The sequence below is a fragment of the Colossoma macropomum genome, unplaced genomic scaffold (assembly GCF_904425465.1).
Source record: "Colossoma macropomum unplaced genomic scaffold, Colossoma_macropomum, whole genome shotgun sequence".
Lineage (NCBI taxonomy): Eukaryota > Metazoa > Chordata > Actinopteri > Characiformes > Serrasalmidae > Colossoma > Colossoma macropomum.
The window spans coordinates 23,612,183-23,633,555 of NW_023494792.1; the positions used below are offsets into that span (position 1 = coordinate 23,612,183).

Consider the following 21,373-nt stretch of genomic DNA (forward strand, 5'->3'; position numbering starts at 1 on the left):
TCCAATTTCATTATCATTATAAAGTACTGCAGTATTTGTAAATGTCTTTTTATGTCTGAAACTATGCCATTTTCTCCAATTCCAATAATAAACACAAAATTTCATATATAAAAGTTAATCTCAAAGCTTGTACTGGTTGTTTTCTGCAGTGATGTCATGAAAAAGGCTGAAACAGAAACAGATCAGAATTCTAAAAGCATTTTAATAAGCGTTCCAATCCAGTGTTTCTATCTTGATTCCTGAGTGATGATTAAGCATCCAGTCCTCCCTGTGTTTATGTTCAGATGTGTGTGGTGAGATAACGGGGTTTGGTGTGGCTCTACCTGCTGTGATGGAGACCAGGAGTGAAAACTGCACAGTGAGTTCAGTCAGCAGCAGCACAGGTGAAGCTGGTTAATGTCATTTCTTTGTTCTGCTCTGTTCCTCTGAAACAGGCCTGACATGTCAGTCAGAGAAGAATGCAGCAGAACAGGCTGCCGGTGTGCTCAGACAGGTACGGTTACTCTGCCTACAGCCAGCTGACTCTCACACATGCACAGCTTCCTGTCAGATGAGCTGTGCTTCAAAGGTAGCAATCATAGAGTGACTGTTTGGAACGCCAGGGACTCACATCTTTACCACTCCTTTTTATATGTTCCAAGATGTTAGCTTTGTCTGCCTCATATGGCAAATTGTGATTTACTACATGCTTGATTTAGTGGGCTGTTTCCTGCTAAAAGGTGTATGTTAAATTATTTCAGTTAAGAAGACTATGTGACACTGATTCAAAGGGGAATTCCACCTATTTTTAAACATCTCTACACAACGCACTTATTGTCAGTGAGATGTACACATTACTCTGAGTGGTTTGAGTGAGATGGAGCACTGTAGACATGTAACTTCAGTGTAACTTCCCTGCTGAAAAAGACCTTTAGGAAAAAAAAAAAAACTTACTGATAATATATAGACCACTAGTTTCCTGTAAGACACTTTTAGATCCCGGTAGAAAACCATCAGATGGATCTAGACTCCGTCCCTGAACAGCTGTTGAACCATTAGAATCTCGCAGTGTTTCTCAACTCTGGTCCTGGAGGCCCACTGCCCTGTACTGTTTAATGTTTTCTCTGCTCTCAACTCTCCTGATCCATCTGATAAGCTCATTAACAGCCCACTGTTGAGTGTTAAAGCAGGAAAAGCACTAAAACGTGCAGGACAGTGGGTTTCTAGGACCAGGGCTGTGAAAGAGCTTTACACCAGGGGTCACCCCTCGTCCTGGAGATCTACTTTCCTGTAGAGTTCCAACCTGCAATAACTAGCTGCCCATCCCATTACCTACCACTAATGCATCTGATGCAGCCAATCAAGGACTTCTGAATTACATTTGGAACTTCACTCTGCAGGAAAGGAAATGTTTGGTGACCACTGCTTTACACTGTGATATCAACCCACCCGGAAAACACAAAATACCATCACTGACTACTGGACACAATCAGGAACCAAGTGAAACTTTTAATGCTTTCTAAAGTTTCTTTCCAGTAGGATTTTACTATATAATAAATAATAATAGTAATAATAATAACATAATAGTTTCTCATCTCTGGCCCTGGAGGCTCACTGCCCTGCACAATTTAGTGTTCTCCCTGCTCTCAACACACCTGATCCAAATACTCATGACAACTGAACATTATATTAAATCATACCCATACACAGGGCTCATGTTTCACTTCCATATTCCATGTTTTGGAGGACGTCCTGTACTCATCATCACATCACTTTAACACAGCAATGACAAACAGATGAGGTCAATCAGATACAAACTCCACAGCAATGAAGTCACTTTAATGCAATATTATCAATATTCACTGACATAAAGCTTGTGTTGTTGGCCTAAGCCGTCTCTAAGTACACATTCATATATTGAGAATATAAGCTACTGAACAGAGAGAAAATCACAAAGAAACCCATCAGTTAATCTGAAATCAGCCTTGTTTTACAGAGAAAGCACTTGCTCATTTGTTGAATTGCTGCTGTACAGCACAAAGCAGAAAGAAAGAAAAGATCTGGGAGTGCAAAAGGTCTACAACGCAGAAATGTGTCAAAGGCTTGCCCATGAAAAAAATAAACAATAATTCCCTCCAATTAACTCCTCCTCTGCTCCGGCTGAGGAAAACAGCACGTCCCACAGTACCCTCACACTTCAATCTGTCAAGCTGCCTTTGTGAAGATTCAGTCCTCATTTTGATTTGCACAAACAGCACTACATTCTTGCATCTCTCGCTTGGTCACTGTACCACTTTCTCCTCGTCATAGTATGATGTGGAGGTTGACTCGTGCTGTGTAACATTGCCAAAAGGAGAGAGCTCCTCTATTTACCAGCGGTTTAAAGAAGAAACAACTGAACTCTCTCACACCACTCACTGAGCCCGTCACAAACAACCACACACGCCTCAGTCTTCGCTCTGGAGCCTGTCGGTCTGTCCGTCCGTCTCACCGTCTGTCTGTACATGTATATGTGTGGGTCTGTCCGTGTCTGTGTGTGAGCTGTGCTGGAGGTGGAATTCCTCCAGCTCTGCAGCTGATGATGCTCATCTTTCCTCCTCTCCCGCTCTCCTCTCAGGTTGCCATGGTGAGGTTGGAGTCTGTAGGTCTGTCTGTAGCAGGTGCGCACTCCCTGCCAGTACAGGGAAGACCAAGTGCACCGTGCTCTCGCTTTCTGTTTCTCTCTCTCCTTCACGCGATCACTCGCTCGCTCAATCAGCGTCTCCTACAAAGCAGAACAGCAGGTTTACTGTGAGCGGCCAACCAAACACCCCCCCCCCGAAACAGACACACCACTGAAGTCCATGTCCCTTTGTACAGCGATGTGCAGCAACACCAAGGCTCAGATGGATGTTGGATGTTTATGTGTGGATGCAAGTGTTTGTGTGTACTCTTGTTCAGTTAGACAGAGCCACGACCTCAAATACACATGCAAAAAATATTTATTGCATAAATAATGTTGGACAGACATTTTTGTCATGGAGAAATTATATCTGACATCGAACAAAAGAAACATGCAGGTGGTAAACATGCTTTATTTACATATGCGTCTTAAGCAAAAACAAAATTATTCAGCCTTTAGTTAACATGTCTGATGTGGACTGTCTGGCATCTGTGGCCTAGATGAAACTGCTGTAGAGAGGGTGACAATAATTGTCAGTCTCTTCAGTCTCTGCTGGAACTGCCACAGCAGACTGACGTGAGTATGATGTATAGGAGCAGTTTCAGGCTGGATGACTGGCGCTGGATGGACTGTATCAGCATGGCTGCTTTCCTAGCTGTGCTGCCTCTCTCCCTCCAATTTTAGTCAAACTCGATTGCGCCTTTGGCTCGCCCTACTCTCCTGCTTTCTGCCCACAGATACAGCAACCAGCAATTACTCACAGTATACCGTGAGCCTGACCACAGTGAACATACACCACAGATACACATATATATATATAGCAGCCAGCATATACACCATATATACTCGTTCTTTCAGCATGTCTTACCTCCCCCCAGTCTTGAATATCAGGTCTGCATTAGGAGCCCCTTTAGGGTGCTGATAGCGTGGGCGGCGCTCTCGGTTTGTGTTGGCAGGTGCAGGTCTCTGAGCCAGCGACTGCATCATCTCTGTTTGTGCATACAAATTAAGTCAATAAAAGCACAGGCCCAGGTATTTATAGTAAGGTACTGCTAATGTTAATTGTGCATCAAAGGCTACGTTCACATAAGCCTTATTGCTCTATTGATTTATAAATGTAAACACTCCTGCCAAAAAAAATAAAATAAAATAAAAATAGAGACAACAAAAAAAGTAAATGAAGATGACGTTATGTTTGGTTATTGCATATGTATAGCTTTGTTCACACTGCAGAGCAAACTGGTTTTGTTGCTTATATTTGACTTTTTAGACCAACAGTTCAAATTCACAGTTACAAGTAAAGAGTTACAATTGTCAGACTGTAGTAGCATTTGCTTGCATATCCAAACTGGTTGCCGTAGTAAAGCCGTACGTTGGCTACCTAATAGAACGATGACGCTATATTTGACAATGTTGTTTCACTTTATATTAACTACAGCAAGAACAGAACATGTCATTGGTGTAGGCTGACCTGGTCACCAAATTGCTAACAAGCTATAGGCTATAATAGTACTACAGAGAGAGGCTTTAATTTCAAATGAAGTTAATGAAGCAGTCACTGTAAACTACAACACAAAGTACAGAATGTTACCTAAATGTTATACCACAAAAGTTCTACTGTCTGTGTTTAAGCTGTAATATGTGAACGTGTGCTGCTGACTTCTGACTTCATGAACCACTGTATCATGAATGATTTAAATAATAATTAAAAAAAACAAAAAAAACAAAAAAACAAACAAAAGCACATGAAATTTGATCTGGCCGGTCAAGCTAATTCACATATCCAGAAATGTGATTTAAATCTGTTTGGAAAAAGTCAGACTTAATGTGGCTTTCTGTCATGCAGACTGCAGAAAATCTGCCCTGCTCAAATCTGATATGTCAAAAAAAATCACACACAGCCTAAATCGATTTGAAAAGATTTGAAAGATCAGATTTTTGTGTTCACATAGCTCTGAAAAACAAAATATCTGTTACGTTTAGGCAAAATATCAGGATTTGTGCCACTTGAGTTCTGTAATGTAAACATAACCTACATAACCATAACACATTTTGTCTTCTCACCCTGGTAGTCCTCCTGTTCCTGTCGCTCATTGATGTCCAAAGTGAGCTTCTTCATACGCATGCGCTCCTCTTGTTCTGCCTGCTGCTGGTTGAAGTGATTGGCAGCCAGGTGAGATGACAGTGGCACGTTCAGGATCTTAAACTACAGAGAACAAAATTTCAGTCCACACAAAAAAACTAAGTTTATTTGAATCAGTAATACAGTGTAATGTAATGTAGGCGACCAGCATTATGACAGCAGGGGGTTGCAGTGAGATTAAGCAGAAAGTACACAGAAACGTGGAGCAGAGTACAGTAAAGTAGTGTAGAGGGCTGTGTGTGTGAGTAGCTTCTCAACAGTGCACGGTTCTGTGTGCTGCAGTTTACTCTCCCAAAGCCACTTCCTGAACACACCCTACCGCTTCGGCCCAAAACCACACATTCCACAGCCAACACACACACACGCACACACACACACATACATACACGGACCTGTTGTTTGTTGCCTTTCCTGGTCAGCATGACAAATTGCATGGTGTCGTTGATGTCTGCGTCTGTGTCTGCTGTACAAGAAGGTGCAGGGCCTCTCTTTAGCTGGCTCTTCAGGTGCAGTGGAATAGCAACATCGAGCTGGTGCACCTTCACTGCCTCCCCGCTGCGCTGCTATTCACCCACACACACGCACACATACACATTAAATACTTTACTTGGTACCATATAAAAGACAATTTAATCAAAGGCATCCACACATAGGAAAAACAGAAGTCCAACACAGCACAGTTCTTGGACTGAGGAAGTGTCCTCCGAGTGTCCTCCTTTGCAAACAGCCAAGTTGCCTATTTTTGAAAATGCAAGACTGGAACTAGGGATGCACCGATATGAATTGCCTACATCAGGCATTTTTCCCATGTATATTTCTGCTAATGCCAATAGAGAAACATTAATAAAACATACAAATTAGAAATGTAACACTTGTAAAATTTGTGGAAGAATTGCAGTAAAATAAATAAATGAAATACTGACATTTTATCACAGTAGCCCAGAGTAACCTAAATGAATCACCAAATCTAAACATCTGACCAATGCTGCAATTTAGCAAATATATACTGTTACTATATTATTTCAATATCATTGCATCAATAATATGAACATGCCCAAGGCTGACAAAGGATAACACCTTGCCATTTGTATCCTAACTGGGACTTTGTGTGGACAAGCACAAAATAGATCATATTTGTAAGAAGGACCTGCAGTCATGCAGTAACAGTAAAAAATGAGAATCTCTTCACAGTCAGCAGCGCTGGCACTTTTCCTGCTACCTGGCAAATAAAAAACGCAGATCTATTCAGCTAAAAAGTGCACAAATAAATGTAAGATGAGAGCAGGAGAGTCTGTTGTAAGCACATGCATATATTATGTGTGTATATATATATATATATATATATATATATATATATATATATATATATATATATACACACATACAGTAATATGTATATATACACACAGTAATATGTATATATGCACACAGTAAAATGTCAAACACAACTAAATCCCTAGTGGTTCATGTCATGTTCTGAAACAATGAGACAAGAGCATGTTAAAGACAGCTACGTGCTCATACTTCTCAGTTCATGTGGCACATACCTGCAGGTTCTCCAGCATCATTTTATCCAGTGCCTGAATAAAGTCATCATCCTCAGCACAGGCCACATGTTTCAGACCTCCACCCCGAATCATCACCTCCTACACAGCAGCAACACAAACATTTTTATTCACAGCAATCATTTTTCAATAACTATTTCCTGCTTGACCCCCCTATCATCAGATCTGTGGTATGCTTACATTGTTCTCCTCGTCCGTCTCGTTCTCTTTGTTGGAGTCGGTCAGGTAGTCCGTGTTCTCTTCCTCCTCCTCCCGCTCCTCTTCCTCATTCTCTGAGCCTTCCTGCATGTACACAAGCAAGGTCATAATCTTGAAAGCAAGAAAGAAATCTCACAAAAGCTCTTCAAGGATGTTTACACCAGCATTTCCTTTCTGCTCTGTTTGTATGTTTGGTTTCAGTGTCAGCCAGTCTTTGTAGGAGGTACAGACAGAACTGACAGAACACACAAACCTGGGCCATATCATCCTGAATTCACACCAGACATTACAGCAGGAGTGCAGGATCACCTTCCCTCAGTCTATAACAATACAAGCCACTACACATCCAAAAAGAACTGTTGCAGAAATGGCATTCCTGCAATAGTGCCCCTCTCAGAACAACACGTTATCTCATACTCCCTGGGGTGTGGGAAGGCGATGCACTCTGATTGTAAATCTCTGCTTTCACAATAATTATATTTATACAATTCTTTTTAAAAAACAACTAAATGGATCATAAAATGTTGATTATTTTAGTATGATTTAAAATTATTTTTTAAAATACACTAAACCCAAATGTGACTGGATGAACTACTTGCTCAGCAGTGGAATACAGACAGTTAAAACCGTACACCAGTACTCTTAATATTTACATTTGAAAATAGCCCAAAAATTATATTTTAGTCACAAAAAGAGCACATCCTGAATGTTATTACAATCAATTATAACATTCTAAAATAGATGCATAAAATTTTAAACCTAAATGTGTCACTCTGTTCTAGACTTACCTCCTCTTCTGGTTCATTCATTTCGCTTTCGTTTCCGGACTGCTCTTCCGTCTCTGCTCCACCTTCATCATCATCATCTTCATCTTCCTCATCTAAAGCCTCTCCCTCCCCCATGGCACTGGAACAACGGCCATCCTTCTCCATGGCCAAGCCTGGACACATACACACCCCAGCACACGCAATGTTTGCCATGTCGATTATGAGAACAATAGCAGTCATATCTAAGGGCCGAGGCATTTACAATGCTGCTGGAATGGATCTTTTGTCTTTGGCGTGCATTTAGGCCAATAGACGTCCTGTTTCACTTTCATGGGCTTATCTTGCTTATTCAAATTTCCTTTAATATTCAGAAGCCACCTCAACAGTGACGACTTACAATTACTCATAAACGACACATTATTCCACTAAGTCATATGAAGGCTTTTGGTCATATTTTAACTTTCTTTGCCTCAGTAATCTGAAGACATGGCAGCACTTTCACACATGAATACAACTTAAGGACGCTTAACTGGGCTTACATTACTAACTATGAGTGGAATGTGCACCGAGCGCATTGACCTAATCCATGCAAAGTCTCTATAACAAAATAAAACAGCATTCTATCGGTCACATAAATGGAAGAATAAGACAAAAACAAAACAAAACGTGATTCACAAAGCAGACACAACTCTCTTTCTCTCTCTCACATACACATATATAAAATTTCTAACCTCTCATATTTGTACTTCTTTTAAGGTTATTTAATTGTTTCAAATGAATTAATTATACAAAGTTAACAAAGAGGACAAAGACAATCATGAATAAGCAGCAGTGGCGTCACTTCATGTTAATGAAATCTCCAGAAGCAAACATGATTTTAAAAATACTTTTTCAAGAAAACAGAAAACCACGCTTTTCTTTCTCCATTATTGCTGAAAAGGAGGCACATCAGTACCCTCTTTGAAACACAACAAGAAGACATTAATATAGATTCCTATTATACCTGCCCGTGCAGCAAGAAAAAGCTCCTTTAATAAATAGTAAGCACATGTATACAGACGCACACAGAGGTGTGACTGGATTCCAAGTCAACACCTTTGACGCTGCAGTCACAAATCACTGTTTCTGTTGCACCTGCAGACATGATACCATTACATGTGCTGAAGGAATGCAACATTTTCTCTCTCTCTTCTTCAGGTATGTAGGTGTGAAGAGAGGATGAATGAAAGTAGGCCAGGCATAATGAACAAGCCTGAAAGTGAGTCACTGAACTACCATACACACACAGGAATGCTGCTTAGCAGGGATGACAGAAACACAGAACTGGGATGACTAGCACAACAACCACACCAACCACACACGCGCACTTAGAAAAGAGACGATGAGTTACCCAGTTTGACGAGGACCTCTCTTTCAAGTTCAGTGACCTGTCGGCAGGCCTCCTCCAGTGAGCTGCACAGGTGCATTTTGGGCCTCAAAAGCTCCAGCATGTCACTGATCATGTAGTCAATATCAATGGGGAAGGGGTGATCTTTAGTCCATACCTCTAAACTCTTCTTCCACCAGATATATCTCTACAAAACACACACATACACACACATTTTAACTTGTTCAGTCAACGCTGGGTGGTCAACAATTTTTTTAGCAAATTTGAATCACATGCTTATATAGTATATGTTCACATTTGACACATTTGAAATAACGATGTTACTAATTTAACATTTTACGTTACATAAATGGTAACAGTGCTGCACAAATGAGCAATTCTGTTCCAACACGAACAACCAAAAAATGAAACGTTAAATATAAAACATGAAGAACCATCACGCAGTCAGTCATTCAATTGTTCGGTTTACTAAACAAATCTTTATAAATTATATTATCATTAAAATTATATTATCATCTATTATAAATTTTTAACTGTTTAAAGATTTTAAAAGAGGTCAAATTCTTTGAGGAAATTATACCATTTAATGCACTAAGAAACAACTGTGTGTGTTAAGACACATAAAACATTTCAAGGATTTCCTGAACTTTTTTTTTACTGGCATCAAATTAAGACTGAACTCAATCTTTCCCTGAACCGCTGCCAGTCAGACATTACTGACAGAAACATTTCCACTCACCAAACATGAGATGAGGCAAGCTGTCTTTAGTAAGTCAGGTGCCACTGGTAATTACTTAAAACTAAATGTGCTAACATATTTAGCCAGAAAGGGTGTTCATTTGAAAATGTTACCAAACGTTTGTGCCCGCACTGCCAAGTTTTATCTTTGAGGGCAAAATTCCACAGCAGTTCCCACTACTAAAAATAGCTAAACATGATGGTTCCTCTTTAAAGGTATGAAAAAGCTTAACCATTCATGATAACCTGATAAAAGAAACAAAACCCTCAAACCTGGAAATAGATGAGGAAGCAGTCAAGCTTCCTCTTGCTGGAGCCACGGTCAAAATACTGCCCACATGTGTCAAGCAGGGTGCAGACCAAGCGGATGCGGAACAGGTGCTCAGGAGGGTCCAGAGGACTGGGCGAGCCATCAGCGTTCACACCGAATGAGATGAATGAGAAAAGCGTGCGGAAGATCACAGCTGACTCCACCATGCGGTAGTTGTAGAGCTCCCCCAGAAACTTTGCACTGCTGATACGCCGCTGGTTAAACTTTGGTTGGTTCACCTGAGAACCAGAGCGTAAAGATTGTTTTCTTACTATTATTGCTGACACATAATGAATAACATGAAAAAAATATACAGAAATAAAGTACACAGGAAAAAATAGACTGGTCAGGATGACATCATAGGATACATAAGTCTATCCATCATGTCCCCTGGTGCTAAAATTAAATACGCAGGCGCACACGCAGACACACGTACTTCCATGCCAAGACGGATGTCCTCCAGCACCCCATCCACTACATGTATACCCACATCCTCCTGGTATGCAACTAGTCCAGCCAGCAAGTTAGCTACACAGTGAATGCTGTTGTACTTCACATTCCAGATGTTCACCATGCAGCAAATCAGATAACTCTTCATTTCTGGATCCTGCCAGGGCAACTTGCGCATCTGTCTCAAAACCTAAACACAAACATATACAACAGAATTTCTGATACCTTCTTGCTTTGTAATGCACAAAATAACAAAATAACTTGTTGACTTGTTGGTCTGGCTATACTGAGCAACAGAGTGTGTGTGTATATATAAGGGAAAGTGAGAGAAAACATAAGAGAGTAACAATAGCACTACAGTAGCCAAGTACAAACCTTCTCGGTGGTAACCTTAGACAGATCTTTGTAGAGCAGCTTGCGAATATACTCCTGTAGCGGTGGCCTCTTCTTGCGCACAGTTTTCTCCATGGGTGGTGGGTTGCAGTAGTAGTAGGCATTCTCCACCATAGTTACGTATCGAGCATCCAGATGTTGCGCCTGTTTTTTGCGCATCATTTGTTCCTAAACGGCACAAATGCAGTACATGATGTAGACATGTGACGTAACTGTGTGTATAATCAAAGGAGTGAAGTGTACTGGGTTAATGAAACTGGGTTAATTAAAAGAATCAGGTTAAGCCTGGTGTCTGATCATGTGTTAGGGAGCTGATCTGTGCTCCTGGATAAAGCAGATACAGTTGATTAATGCTGGTGATTAATCTGACTGGGGCAGCACACTTGAGAGAGGAAGAGAACGGGTGGGGGGGGTTCTTGCTGTGTACTGATACCTTCTTGCACTGATAGACAAAGACTAGCAGTAACAGGTCTGAGTTCACCATCATGTATCTGTATCACTGTTGTGTTTTATGGAGAGCAAAGAACTGAGAACTAACTGAGAAAGCATGTGACTCACTCAGTGTGTGTTTGCATGTGCACGTTTGTGTGTGTCTCACCAGTAGAACGCTGGTACGCAGATGAGACTCAGGAGACCTGAAGAGAAATCGTCCGCATGTCTCCAGCAGAGTGCAGGCCATTTCAATGTGGTGATGAGAGAAATCAGACAACAGCATCTGTAGATCACACATGCACACAGTTACCTTCCACAAAGTGCAAAACTGCAGTTGTGAATGTTGCTGCGGAAAGTTCAGACTCACCTTCAGACAATGTAGAGTGTCTGTTTTCGAAAACATTTTGAATTTGGCTAACTCCCCAATAAACCTCACGGTCTTATTCTTGGTCTCAATGTTGATTTGGTCCTTCTTTCTTACCTACAAGAGAAATGAAGAGTTTGTAACTAGGCAAAAAACAGAATACAGAGAATACATGTATTGTATTCAAGATAGCTGGCTATGTTAGCAGAGTAAGTCCACAAAAAGGATCAAGTTTTCAGTCGTACGTAAACGTTTGAACACACTGGTGAAATTACATGTCTTCTTGATTTTTCTTACTTTCACTTAGAAAATCAACAAAGCATGTAATTTGACCAGTGGTGCCCAAATGTTGGCATAGGAATGTATAAACAACAAAGAGGCAGATACACACGTGGAATCTGAAGTCTCCTTTGAGCATGGAGCAGAGATCCTCTGCAACATCAGACATGCAGGGGTGCAGAGTAGCCACCAGCCTTGAGTAGAACGGCAACAGATCAAGCCTGACAGCATAAGAAGGAAACACACAATTTAAAAACATGTAATAAACAAGCCCTTGGATCAGTTAAATGTCTAACTACCCCTGTTCTAGAGCTGTTACTCTACAGCAAACACACTTAAATAAAACATCTCTGCCAATTTTAGCGCAGAACTTTGAGAGATCAACTAATTAAAGAGGTGGAATCAGGTGTGCTTCTGCTTGACTGGATAAGTGGCTATGACTGGTGATCTCTGCCTTAGAGTGACAAAATGAATGAAGCAACAGCTCCATCTAGTGTAAACACAGACTGACGTTCATTCAATGTGCTCAGGGCGAAAGGAAAGGAGAGTTAACACACCTTTGCCTGGGAACAGTGAAGAGGGCACGAACAAGCTTCCTGCGGTTAGACTTGGTGTTCATATTCATACAGAAGTCCATTGCAGCCTGGAAGCAATCACACAAAGTTTAGTAAAGAGTTTATTTTTTTTAATCACTTTAAAATTAGGCAAACACAAAAATAAGTTACAGTGCAATATATTACACAAGGAGTTCTATCATTTAAACTTGTTGTCAAATGAAGGTTCATATGGCATTAATCTTTTCATATGTTATTCATATTCATGTGAGAAATCTTCTTCAGTAGGAAATAATAGGCTTCATTCATCAATATCATCCTAAGTTTTTTTTTTTTTAAATGTGCTCTTAAGAAAGCTCCTAAGAAAAGGTCTACGTCAGATTCATGACGTGTTCTTAAACCGCAGAACTGTTTGCTCCTTTGTGCTCCATGTGTGTAGATTCTGTTCTTATCTAAGAACAAATCCTGAATAAGAAAACACTGAAGAATGTCAGAGTCTTTGCGAAAACTGCATAAGTGATTAAGAAGAAATTTCCTCTTGAAAACAGTCGGTAAATGAGGCCCATTCATTTTTATTAACAAATGTGCCACTCACTATTAGCTCTAATTTGTAGAGTAAACATCTCACAGCACCACTGTCACATACTCAAAAGAACAAAGCTCATGTCAGAAAAAAATCTCTTTGCCACTATATCTACTTTAAGTGTTTCTTTCATAAAAACAATTTAGCAAAAAAGCAAACAAAAGCCAGTTATTAGACTTCCAATCTTAGGGCTACATATTTCAGTTCTCTCTTGTGTAACAGGTCTAGTATTGTTCATACAGGGTACACCCACTCTCTCATTCATACATACTATTTAAAGAACACCTGATATAATAAAACCAGGTGGGACTGAATAAATAGTTTTATGAGCGCTGTTCTGAGTGTTCTTGTATGCAAGATGAGTCTGTGTGTTTACCTTATCAATCAGGTCTCTGTTGACACAGTTGGGGAGCTGTTGGATGAAGGCGTCAACGATGAGTTTAAGATGAGATCCAGTACTGGCTTCCTCGTCTTCTTGTTCTACACATGTGCAAACAGAGAGCCACATATACAGTCACATTAAATGAAAAAGCAGCTACTCTGTAGTGAGTGACTGACAACATAACTGTCCTTCAACATACATATACATACATATATATATATATATATATTAGAGATGAAACGATATTAAAATTTCATATCACGATTACCATGACCAAAATTTATCACGATTATCGGTATTATCACGATATTGTTCAAATGTGTTGAAAAGTAAAAGTAAGTAAAAAAATAAATACTGATACACAAACTGAAACTCGTTTTACCAACTTTTGTATTAACACAAATAGAATTGGCAGCAATATGCACTCTGTTTGCATAAACATTAAAAAATAAGGTCAATACATTTTTTGTATTACTTTTGTATTACTTACAATACTTGTAATACTCTGCAAACAAAAGAATAACAAACGTATTATTATTACTGTTATTATGACTATTACTACTGTTATTATTACTGTTGTAATTATTATTATTATTATTATTATTAGGTACAATAATTAGGGATTTCCCTGCATAGAGAATTAAATCTTGACGAACTCTGAGGTGGGTCTTAATGGAAAATTACTACTTCTAAGAAGTGCTGCACTCGGGGGATTTCTGTCCGAACCGCAATTGCACCATTATTGTGCCGTTGTGGTGCTGAACCCCTAATCAACACAGTGCACCAGGAAAAACTAAAAACAAAATCGCAGAGGAACTGCGTGACCGTGCTGTGAGCTGCAGACAGTGTAGAACTCACACAGTGTGTCTTCACCTGTGGAGCTGCTTCTCTAAAAGCATTTTAAAACTAAAACATAACTTAAAATTAACGCGCATCTGAGCTGCGGCAGAAACACTCCTGAAGTTTAATCTCTGAAACTCTGCTTCTCCTAAAAACAGCACACAGCGTTTACTCGCGAGGTCCCGTCTCAAAGCACACTATCTTCCCTATGTAGTGCACTTCGTGGATCATGAAATAGATGAAATCCTTCACCCAAAGAGTGCGTGAAACGTTCGACTAAGTCATCTATAATCAACATTAACAACAGGCTACAAATCCCCTATTTAAAACTCAACTGCTTGTTAATGATGATCGTGTTTGTTTGAACAGGGGCGCACTATGTAGGGGACACTGAGTGGTTTGAGACGTTGTTATTCTCCTCTCAGACAGTAAACACTGCAAGCGAGACGAGAAAGGGCAGCTGTGCAGATTGAACATTTGCAGCGTCTCGTTCCAGAGCTTGTGTGACTCTTAAATCAGAGCTCATTTTGGAGACTCTGCTCCACAGAAATGTGTTAAAAGCTTTAGTTTCGATTCACAGTTGATTCACCGACTGTTTTTTTTTTTTGACGCTAAAAGCTTCATTTTATATTATTAACGAACCATAAGCATAAGTTAAACCACACAGACCACGACATTTCGTCTATTTCGAAGTCCCCACAGACTTCTCCGTTAAAGTTAACCTTGCATTCTCTAAAAAGTAGCGGGTGGCGGTCGCGAAGATGACTCGTAAGGTTTGATGTGTTGCCCCCTTTCTCCGCTATTTTCTTTCAGCATGTTCTGCAGACAGGGTGGTCATCTTCTAATAACTTTCCTTCTACATCCTTTTAAAACACAAAATATGACCAAACGTCAGACTTGGTCTTCTTAGAAGGCTGAAATATCTCCGAATCTCCGAGTTTTTCACACCGCGGTTTTAACGATACTTTAAAGTTCAAACGGTACTACTAACCGTCATTAACTTTTACCATGGTTTACCATGAAACCGGTAACCGTTATATATATATTAACTGTTTCATTGTCCTTAAACAATGAAATACTAGCTGAAGCAGTCAGATGAGAAGGTGTAGCTTAGAATTTCCCTACAAGTGAATGGCAAGACAGCAGGAGTGTAACGATACATTCAGCCTAAGATTTGAGTGGATTCTCTGTACTGAATTCATGATTTGATATTCTCACAATATTTTGAACAAAAATTCAACTGAAGAAAGATGATGACTATCCATGTTAATGCACAGCTTACTAATGAACATTCTGGTCAAAGTTGTTGGTATTAGTCATTTCCACAAAGTAAATGTTAATAGTTCTGCATCGCAATATCACAGTCACAATGCATCGCTACACCCCTACAAGACATTAGATTGTTATGATACTGTAATATTAATCAATATTATTTATTTTGTGCTTCAAGTAATCTGTATTAAGTAGTTCTTTCATAATTACCATATTTTAGGGGTTTTTTTTCTTGGTAAATACCAATGGAAAATAACAGTGTAATTCTAATGTGTGGTCTAATACTACAAAATGCACAGTGCCAAAGCTGAGAGGACTCAGCTTATAACTTCACAGATAAAGCCTGACTGAAATACAGAAGCCAAGTATATAAGAAACCCTGAAAAGAATGAACCTGCTTTGTAATATACCCTAAAATGTTCTCTTTCATTCTCTCCCTAAGAATATCTTCAGTCACCCTCATCCAGTTACCTGGCCATCCCTTTGAACTCTCCTTGAGTTTTCTCTGACTTTAACCTTATTTCTCAAAGACATTTTCATATGTTTGATGTCACAGAAATGTAGTGTTGCATTTTAGGACTGCAACTATCTAAATTTTCATTTTCGCGTAATCTATCAAATTTTCAAATATTCTGTAAAAATAAGAAAAGCTCAAGATGTGTTTCACTTCAAAGATCAAATGAAAAAAATATTTGTAATGTTAGTGTTATTTTTCTTTTTACTACAGTTATTATTAGTAGTACTGTTGTTTATCAATATTAGTATTATTGATTAATGAAACAATTGAGTTTGCATTGCATGTCACTGCAAGAGGCATAGAATGCGATTCCGAGGAATCCTGCCCAATCTGGCAACCCTGACAAGCTTGCTGAGACTGTTTCAGCGTATCACTGATGTGTAGTGCAGAAGAGAAGAAGAAACAACATCTTTTTAACTACTGAAAACTGCTTTTTGGTCAACTCCTGTTAGCAAGCGAGGGGGTGTCCAGGTTTTAGATTCTATATGAACACATTTTTTAAGCAGCTCCAAAAAAGCTTTATCCCTTAGCATGTGCTTAAATCAGCTGTATTTATCTTAATGTCCAGTACAGTTTTAATAAGTTATTCTCAGAAATAAATGCAGTTGAGAGCATGCTAGTTAGTAATCTAGAGCAGTAGGAAAAATCATTTAGACTGCACCGGGCAATTAAAATTTGAGCTCTAATTCGATCTGAGCTCTAATACACAGTTAGAGACAGAGTCTTGATAGCCTTACTTCTGACTACAGTTCGAGATATCACCGCCGCTTTGACAAGAAAAGACTTGAACAACATTTTGTTTCTCATTGGAATGATAAAAATTGATGCACTGTACTGCATACTTTCATAAAATTATTCCAGTAATTTAAACGGCTTTTGTTTTAATCATCAAATTCTACTGAATGTGTGTGGCTGCCCTGGCACATTTATGTATCTTTGCATGTATGCATCCACCTTGCTCATCTAGGAGTTTCTTGGCCAGTTCTTCGCTCTCAGCTTCATCAGCAGCTTCAAGCTCCAGAGGGTCATCAGTGATGTCCAGAGCCTCTAGCTCCAGCTCCAGCTCCTCAGTGCTGCTTGCCTCTTTCCCTTCACGTCCCTCCTTGATCTCTGCAGAAGGAGGAAAGAATCCAGTTCAATTTAACTAAACTGCTATTCATCTCCTGACACAGCTAAACTGAAATTCAATGGATCTCAGGTTTGAAAGTGACAGTGACTATAACTTCTCTACCTTTGTTCTCATCCCTGTCTTTGCTTTGGCTGGCCTTCTCATTGTCCTTGAACAGAATGGCAGGTACAAAAGCCTTCAGGTCCACCAGGTTTTCATAGAAGTTTCGTGCATCCTCGTCCTCCCAGATTCCGCCTTCGAGCTCATAGTCTCCAGGCTTCCCTGGAGTAAAGATGTCAATGCCTGGACCATGCTCTGCAACACAGACGCACACATAACTGTAGGGCTGGGAATTTACAACTAGCTCACAACACAATACTCGTCATACTCATAATACAACACTTATTATGATACATGTGACAGTTTTTCCCCCCCAAACATGCTGACAGACCAGTCATCACCAATCATAGATTTTACAAAGAAGCTGTTAAGCTCCAAATAAGAACACTTGTCTGTGGGAAAAAGGTATCTGACTGCATATTGTAAATATACTTTACATCAACTGCGAACACTGGATAAAGATCACAACCGAATTACTGTTTACAGTGTATGTGAACTATGTAGCTACAGCACACTCAAGTAGCAAATCATATGTAAAGAACCGCAGACACTAGACAGCATCAAATGAATGGGTCAATGCAAGAGTCTATACCTTCCTGGACAGTCTTATCCTGTGGCAGATCAGGCATGTTCTCATCCAGTAAATCAGCCAGAGACTGAGTGTTAGCGAGCAGCTTCTGATAGCATGTGGCAAATTCCTCATATTGCTTATGCCTGTCCTCACTCAACTCTCCTTTAGAGTGCAGGATACGCCTGAGAGAAAAATAGAGAAATTTAAAAGGAGTGATTTGCCAAAAAAATCTAATCTACACAATTCTCCACTTAGCCCAGACTTACTGTGAACTAATACAATTTACAAAACTTCACACAGGGGGCCATTTTAGACAAAAGGTGTTGTTTTGAATTCTGACTCTCTTTCACATGCACGCATTTGATGCAGGCATATGGATGCTACAGATTATTATTTCATGCAGCTAGATTCGGCGGACGAGTCGGAATTCATACAAAACCTGCTGTCTAAAATGCCTGTTTTTATCTTTTGTAATAGTTTCCATTAAATAATACTGTGTCCTAAATAGGAATGCACAATGATATTGCAATCAAATTGGTATCAACCGATATCTGTGTTAAAAATCTATTAGCATATGACAGATATTCAGATTTCTCTGATATTTCAAACCAATTTTTGATGACATTTATTGTTCTCTGGAAGAGCATTATGACATTTGCTAACCTGTTCTGCCTTTCAATGTTCTGAAGCTCTCTGTGATCTTTCTTCAGGTGTTTGGTAAGAGAGGTGAAATATTCTCTCAGCAAGTTCTGGAAAGGCTGCTGCTTCTCTGTATTGATAATCTCACTAGGAGGGAAGGTCAGGTTGAACTTCTCCGCTGCACTCTTCACTCTACGAGGCACCAGGCCAGCAATGTCATCTCCGCAATGCTTGCAGAAGCTTATCACCACTGAAACGTGAGTGTGAGTCTCACGGTCAGCCCCGATGATGTTCTTCAGCTGCTCGTAGATGAGTGACAGACCCTCCTTATCAGTAAAGAGACCCACTATGGTCAGCTCAGCGATGAAGCGCAGGTCTGTGCGCAGCTTGCTCACGTTTGGAGACTTCTCCTCCTTACGGGCCTCAAAGTGCCTCTTCCAGGCGGCCAGCAGAAGTGGGGCGAAATCTGCATAGCGCTGGTGGAACAGAGAGCACAGGTGCACGGCACAGCCCACGTCTGAAATCTTCAGCTTGGCCTCCACCAGTGAACTGACAGCCTCGCCAATGTACTTGCTGAGGTTGAGGGAAGCAAAGTCATGCGAGAGGGAGTCACGCTGCTGTTCTGTGAGCGTGCGGAGCTTCTTAACAAAGGCAGTGTTTTTCTTGAGGCTGGAGTCCAGACGACTGAAGAAGGCCTCCTCGGGACGGCTTTCCTGTGCATGCTGGTTCTTCCCTCGCAGCTCCTTCCTGCTTTGATGCCTTTCCCATGCCTCCTGGTGCAACTGCTGAGCTTCCTCTTTCTCCCTACCAGCAAAAACACATTAGTAACAACCTATTACAACAGTGCTGAGTGAAACAGGCAGGAGAGTGTTTCATCTCAAGACTGATTATAAAAGATATCAAATAATGCAGTGCTGTACAACTAGAGGTGGGTGATATGAATATATGTATAACTATTGTAACAAATTACAACTGTCTGCTTTTCTGAACACATCGGGGATACAGTCAGTATTTTAAGAACACTGATCTACTGCATGTTCCTTTACAAAGGGTTATTAGTCCCGTTTAATTGGATTTGGTACAGTGCAGTATGAGAAATGTTAAATAAAAATCATTCCCTCAATTTTTGATAATATTCAATAAGATGTGGCACTACTGGTGCTTTTTTACACTAATCAAACCTCTGAGAAAACTAAATATTGTAATACATATTGTGCATTGTGAAATATCATGTTTGATTATGTATGCACAACTACTCCACATAAATCTCCCAAGTCAACAGAGAATGTCAATGAGGAGGACATTATCAGTGGCCAACCCTCATCCTTCAGAAATCTTACTTCAACTGAGCCGCCTCCTCCTCCTTCTGCCGTTTTGCTTCCTCCTCCAGCAGCTTCTTTTCTTGTTCCTCCTGCTGCCTTTTCTCTTCTTCCTCTTTCCTCTTCTGCTCTTCCTCAGCCCTCTGCTTTTCTTCTTCTTTCTTTTTCCGCTCCTTCTCTTCCTTCTTTCTCTTCTCCTCCTCTACTCTTCGCTTCTTGTCATCTGCAGACTTGATGCTGTCTTTCTTGCCACTCATTTTGCCTTCATCTTTGCCCTTCTCTCTGGAGGAGGTGGGTCGTCTCTCCCCGTCTCTGTCCCTCTCTTTCTCCTTGTTGCTGAAGGAGCCTGTTTCCTTCTCATCCATGTTTACTGACTTTTTGCGTTCAGCAGGCATCCTGCTAAAGCTAAAAAAAAACGTAGGTTAATTTTTAATCATTTTCTAGCTGTCCAATAAACTTCACCACGTAACTGACCAGCAAAGTGAGCTAATTGACGTACTTTTGCTAGCAGACTGCTACAAAAACAATAAACAGGCCGTTAACCTGAACTTAATGTTTGCTTTCCAGTGGTCTTAAGTATGGTTTGTGAGGGATAATGGTGTGAGGGGACACCTAACGTGATTTTTAAACCTCCAAAACCTACTGAGGAGTTTTACAACTTAGCCAACGAGCTAAGAGCAAATAGTTTCCGTAACATGAAAGTACACCCCGGTGGTAGCTAGCTAGCGTTTCCGTTGATTTAACTGACTACAACGACTTGTCAGGCTCAACGTCGCCCATCATGTTAAAATCATACGTTAAATGATAAAATCACAGACACACTATACCGGCTAACAGGAGAGGGCAGTGGACTGCACTTGTAGCTCGCAGTGACAGCTGCGCGGTCTGGTGTAAAACATTATCACAAAGTTAGCTTGCGTTAGCTTAACTAACTAAAGCTACATCATCGGGTTTCGTAGCGTTTTGCACTGTCGTGCCTTTTATTTATGCAGAAACTTCACAAAACAAACAATTAATCGAAGTTGCATTTCTAAACGTAATAATCAGTTAAATGCACAACAAGTTGTCGACATATACAAGCAAGTTATTTGCGCCGAAGCACTGAACTCTAACCTGTGAGGCTAAACGAGGCTGAAGTCAGCCTCTTATTTGAAATGTTCCGTTCCACCTTAAATGGTGCAGCGCCAGAACGTAACGGCTGCACCACTTAAGGTAAAACGGGAAAATTCGAACAATAAACTAGTGAATAAGAACCAAACTTCAGCCTCGTTGACGCTCACAGGTTAGCACATATGCCCATTAGCAGCTAAGCTAACAGCTCAGCCACAGAAACCGAAACAGCTAAAAGCTAGTTAGCTTACTTGCTAGCTGGTATAAAGTTTACGCGCCCCGCATTCCATTCAACAAACAGCGTTTAATAACACTCTAACAACGGACCACCAACAGACCACAGTTACCGTTTTAAACCGTGTAGTCTCTACGCGGCCTGTCTGTGAACGAGAGGGCGGTGAACAGGGTCAGTAATGACTCCTCAGCTCGTCTGGATCTCAGGCCATCTTCAGAGGGGAGTGTAAACACTGCTGAGCTGCTAGCAGCTCCGTCATTACGGACACCAACATGCAAGAAGTCTCATTTAAAACCCCAGACCCCGCCGTCTTTAGTTAACGTTATTATCTCACCTTCAAAACATGTAAAAGCGAATAAGGCAGTTTCAGCTGGATGTGTTACTTTTTCCTCTCACTGCTGTCGTACTTAGGACCCCACAACACAGCGGGATCGTTCTGTGCGCCTGAACAAAATG

General features: G+C 40.4%; 1 protein-coding gene across 3 annotated transcripts; it reads right to left on the reverse strand.

Annotated features, from left to right (window-relative positions):
* Window positions 1–1,797: 1,797 nt before the first annotated feature.
* On the reverse strand, window positions 1,798–21,370 carry upf2 (UPF2 regulator of nonsense mediated mRNA decay). Of its 3 annotated transcripts, none has more exons than XM_036576627.1 (22): window positions 21,252–21,370; window positions 19,594–19,977; window positions 18,278–19,057; window positions 17,636–17,796; window positions 17,047–17,238; window positions 16,770–16,925; window positions 13,181–13,284; window positions 12,225–12,310; window positions 11,780–11,888; window positions 11,392–11,505; window positions 11,191–11,307; window positions 10,575–10,760; window positions 10,186–10,389; window positions 9,713–9,988; window positions 8,705–8,888; window positions 7,336–7,487; window positions 6,530–6,631; window positions 6,332–6,430; window positions 5,177–5,344; window positions 4,706–4,847; window positions 3,510–3,630; window positions 1,798–2,743 (listed from the first exon to the last, which is right to left on the reverse strand). In XM_036576627.1, exons 2-22 carry the CDS (start codon window positions 19,965–19,967, stop codon window positions 2,734–2,736), a joined length of 3,837 nt encoding a protein of 1,278 aa, XP_036432520.1. In that variant the 5' UTR covers window positions 19,968–19,977; window positions 21,252–21,370; the 3' UTR covers window positions 1,798–2,733. The 3 variants fall into 3 exon arrangements, with proteins under 3 accessions (XP_036432520.1, XP_036432518.1, XP_036432519.1); XM_036576625.1 differs by having other exon boundaries at window positions 5,177–5,347; XM_036576626.1 differs by lacking the exon at window positions 21,252–21,370 and adding an exon at window positions 21,030–21,245 and having other exon boundaries at window positions 5,177–5,347.
* Window positions 21,371–21,373: the final 3 nt, after the last annotated feature.